The sequence below is a fragment of the Nilaparvata lugens genome, chromosome 6 (genome assembly GCF_014356525.2).
Source record: "Nilaparvata lugens isolate BPH chromosome 6, ASM1435652v1, whole genome shotgun sequence".
In the NCBI taxonomy this organism is placed as follows: domain Eukaryota; kingdom Metazoa; phylum Arthropoda; class Insecta; order Hemiptera; family Delphacidae; genus Nilaparvata; species Nilaparvata lugens.
This window is the reverse complement of record NC_052509.1, coordinates 23,875,346-23,880,315: the sequence shown is the minus strand read 5'-3', so window position 1 is coordinate 23,880,315 and position 4,970 is coordinate 23,875,346. Positions and strand designations below refer to the sequence as shown.

The 4,970-nt window shown below is 29.7% G+C and overlaps 1 protein-coding gene across 1 annotated transcript in view; it reads right to left on the bottom strand.

The window, feature by feature from the left end:
- Positions 1-3,473: 3,473 nt before the first annotated feature.
- LOC120352001 (dynein heavy chain 5, axonemal-like) overlaps positions 3,474-4,970 on the bottom strand; it is a 62,391-nt gene continuing 60,894 nt past the window's right edge. The window contains exon 15 of the mRNA XM_039431398.1: positions 3,474-3,478. Within this exon, the coding sequence (XP_039287332.1) occupies positions 3,474-3,478 (5 nt within the window). The remainder of the gene's footprint in view (positions 3,479-4,970) is intronic.

The following is a 4,970-nucleotide window of genomic DNA, read 5'->3' as shown; positions in this document are numbered from 1 at the left end:
ACATGTTTTGATGCAAACAAACGAACAAACACAACCTTAATAATAATAATAATATAATAATAATAATAATAATAATAATAATAATAATAATAAAATAATAATAATAGTGCAGGTCCAATGCAGAAGGCTGTCATCCTTGATTCATTACGTCTACTCAGGGCAAAGTATATGGTAACGGACCCAGTATGATTGTTTACCACATGGACATGTGGAGCAGTCACTCTGGTAAAATCGCTTGTCACTCTCCTTTGGGGTCGGAGCCCAGGGGAAGAGTGGTCTAGCAAAACCTCGAACAGAATAAAAATAATAATAATAATAATATTAATAATAAAATCCTTTCCTTTCCTTCCTTTTTCCTTCGTCCTGGTACCCCCAGAAGAAGGGAGTTTATTATAGAAAATATAACAAACAAAAATGAAAAATACACTTATAAAAAGAAATCTTACAAACAAAACAAATAAAGAATAATAAAAAAGTAAGAATGACAAAAGATAAGAAGATTCCCTTTCAGTGGAAAATTACAAATATTATAAACCAGACGAAATATAAATTCTCCAAAACCTTCTAAAGAAGGTTTGACTGGAGGAGTCAAGTTTTACATTATATTAAAGAAAAAACCATAGAAATAGTACATTGATATAATCAGTGATCCCAAAATAATAATTTTTAATTTAAATCATACCAAAAGAGAAATAGTTGTCAATCTTGGGTAGAAAAAAAAATTAATTGATACATTGATAATAATCAAATTGATTATATTAAATTAATTATAAAATAATAATAATAATAATAATAATAATAATATAATAATAATAATAATATAATAATAATAATAATAATAATAATATAATAATAATAATAATAAGGTATGCCAGCTTGATAATGGTTACACAGCCCTTGATTTAAGGAACCAAAGAAGTAGCAAGCTGCTATCTGCTCAAGACCTAAAAGAAGAATGGAGGACAAAAGAGTTACATGGACGGTTTTATGGGCACCTTAATTCAGAGCCAATAAGCCAGGAGCTGTCTTGTATGTGGCTGACAGTGGGAAGTTTGTTACCAGAGACTGAGGGCTTTGTACAGGCGATTCAAGATCAAGTGATAGCAACAAATGCTCATAGGAGGCATGTAATGGGAGACAGGACCATAAGTGACAAATGCAGAATGTGTGCCAGTGCAGTAGAAAGTATCCAACATATTGTATCCGGCTGCTCAGTGCTAGCCCAAGAGAGTATATGTTGCGTCATAACAATGTGGCAAAAATTGTGCACTTGGAGATGCAGATCAAGTTTGGGAATATTGCAGAGGTCCCCCCTTACTATAACTATCAGCCTCCTCCTCTGGTTGAGTTCAATCACGTCAAGATCTACTGGGATGTCCAAATGATTACAGACAGGCGGGTAGTACACAACAAGCCTGACATCCTGGTATTGGATCAGCTGGAGAAGAGGGCTTATATAATTGATATTGCTGTACCTTCAGATGAGAATGCTCAGAAGACCAGAGGCGAGAAAATCAGAAAATACCAAGAGCTATCATTTGAGCTGAAGGAAATGTATGGGCTGAATACAGTGAGAGTACTTCCAATTGTAATAACAGTCAATGGCCTGATACTCAAGTCGGTTGTGGAAATATGTCGAAGTATTGACTTGGTAGACGAGTTGCTGAAGAGAATGCAAAAATCTGTCCTCCTTGACACTGCACGTATTGTGCGCAAGTTCATAAAATAGTCAAACAGTGTTATAAAGATGAAAGGAAGGTTGCATTAAAGTGCCCCTTCTTTGAAAATATTTCCGCAAGAGCGTGCTTATAAAAGGGATAATAATAATAATAATAATCCTTCCTTTTTCCTTCGTCCTGGTACCCCCAGAAGAAGGGAGTTTATTATAGAAAATATAACAAACAAAAATGAAAAATACACTTATAAAAAGAAATCTTACAAACAAAACAAATAAAGAATAATAAAAAAAGCAAGAATGACAAAAGATAAGAAGATTCCCTTTCAGTGGAAAATTACAAATATTATAAACCAGACGAAATATAAATTCTCCAAAACCTTCTAAAGAAGGTTTGACTGGAGGAGTCAAGTTTTACATTATATTAAAGAAAAAACCATAGAAATAGTACATTGATATAATCAATCAGTGATCCCAGAATAAATCATTTTCAATTCAAATCATATCAAAAGAAAAATAGTAGTCAATCTTGAGTAGAAAAAAAAATTGATAATAATTCAATTAATTGTATTGTGTAGCAATAAAATAATAAAACAATGGGATTTCAGTTGTTGCTTATCACAAAAAAACATACACAAGAAAAATATATAAAAAAAGAAAGAATTTATGAAGATCATTTAAATTCACTCAAATTATTTAACAGAAAGTGTTTCATCTTATTTTTAATAATTGAAATTGTATCCAGACCAATTAAATCATCTGGCAACTCATTGAAAATAGTTGGTACAAGATAACTAAGTTCACATTTACCATGATAATTATTGTATTCGGGCACAATAAACCTCTTATATGCAGCACCTTGTCTTCGCTCATGCAAAATTATTCTACTTGACATTTTATAGTTATTAGAAAAATAATTATTTAATAAGATATCATATCTGAAAAGCTCGTTTACAGGAAGAATGCTATATTTTTTAAACAAATTTGGCTTAGGGTAACTCTCTTGTTTTGAATGAACTATTTTCAGCAAGGAATTTTGTAATCTCTTAACTCTATCAATTTCATAGCCACTTGCATTACCCCAAACATTGACACCGTATCTTACTACGGATTCAGCTAGGACTTTATAAACAACTATCAATGTTTTCTTTGAGACAGATCGCTGTAAGTTATATAAACCAAATAGACATGAGCAAAGACGCTGGCATACACTATCAATGTGAGGACCCCACTTTAAACAATCATCAATGAAAATACCAAGATACTTTTGAATTGTAACTTGTTTGACCTTTTCATTACAAGTACAAGGAGATCTAAAGTTATTTTCATGTAGACAATTTAAGGAATTAAGGCATAGTAATATTAGTTGACTTTGAGGTTTGACGATTATTGATAATGAGGTTTGAGGTTTGAGGATTATTTTAATAATAATAATAATCCTTTCCTTTCCTTTTTCCTTCGTCCTGGTACCCCCAGAAGAAGGGAGTTTATTATATAAAATATAACAAACAAAAATGAAAAATACACTTATAAAAAGAAATCTTACAAAAAAAACAAATGAAGAATAATAAAAAAAAGCAAGAATGACAAAAGATAAGAAGATTCCCTTCAGTAGAACATTTCAATATTATAAACCAGACGAATATAAATTCTCCAAAACCTCTAAAGAAGGTTTGACTGGAGGAGTCAAGTTTTACATTATATTAAAAAAAACCATAGAAATAGTACATTGATATAATCAATCAGTGATCCCAAAATAATAATTTTCAATTTAAATCATATCAAAAGAGAAATAGTGTCAATCTTGGGTAGAAAAAAAAATTAATTGATACATTGATAATAATTCATTTACTGTATTGGGTAGCAATAAAATAATAAAACAATGGGATTTCAGTTTTCGCTTATCACAAACAATAATACACAAGAAAAAAAATATATAAAAAAAAGAAAGAATTCATGAAGATCATTCAAATTCACTCAATATTTAACAGAAAGTGTTTCATCTGATTTTTTAACAATTGAAATTCTATCCAGACCAATTAAATCATCTGGCAACTCATTAAAAATAGTTGGTACAAGATAACTAAGTTCAATTTACCATGATAATTATTGTATTCGGGCACAATAAACCTCTTATATGCAGCACCTCGTCTTTGCTCATGCAAAATTCTACTTGACTTTATAGTTATTAGAAAAATAATTATTTAATAAGATATCATATCTGGAAAGGCTCGTTTACGAAGAATGCTATTTTTTTAAACAAATTTGGGCTTAGGGTAACTCTTTTGTTTTGAATAAACTATTTTCAGCAAGGAATTTTGTAATCTAATAATAATAATCATAATAATAATCCTACCTTCCTCCTTCCTTCGTCCTGGTACCCCAAGAGAAGGGAGTTTATTATAGAAAATATAAAAAACAAAAATGAAAAATACACTTATAAAAAGAAATCTACAAACAAAACAAAGAAGAATATAAAAAAAAGCAAGAATGACAAAAGATAAGAAGATTCCTTTCAGTAGAACATTTCAAAAAATATTATAAACCAGACGAATTATAAATTCTCAAAACTTCTAAAGAAGGTTTGATGGAGGAGTCAAGTTTCACATTATATTAAAAAAAACATAGAAATAGTACATTGATACAATCAATCAGTGATCCCAAAATAATAATTTTCAATTTAAATCATATCAAAAGAGAAATAGTTGTCAATCTGGGTTAGAGAAAAAAAAATGATCATTGATAATAATTATTTATTGTATTGTGTAGCAATAAAATAATAAAACAATGGGAATCAGTTGTTGGTATCACAAACAATAATACACAAGAAAAATATATAAAAAAGAAAGAATTTATGAAGATCATTCAAATTCACTCAAATTATTTAACAGAAAGTGTTTCATCTTATACTTAACAATTGAAATTCTATCCAGACCAATTAAATCATCTGGCAACTCATTGAAAATAGTTGGTACAACATAACTAAGTTCACATTTACCATGATAATTATTGATTCGGGCACAATAAACCTCTTATAGCAGCACCTTGTCTTCGCTCATGCAAAATTCTACTTGACATTTTATAGTTATTAGAAAAATAATTATTTAATAAGATTCATATCTGAAAAGCTCGTTACAGGAAGAATGCTATATTTTTAACAAATTTGGCTTGGGGTAACTCTCTTGTTTTGAATGAACTATTTTCAGCAAGGAATTTTGTAATCTCTTAACTCTATCAATTTCATAGCCACTTGCATTACCCCAAACATTGACACCGATCTTACTACGGATTAATA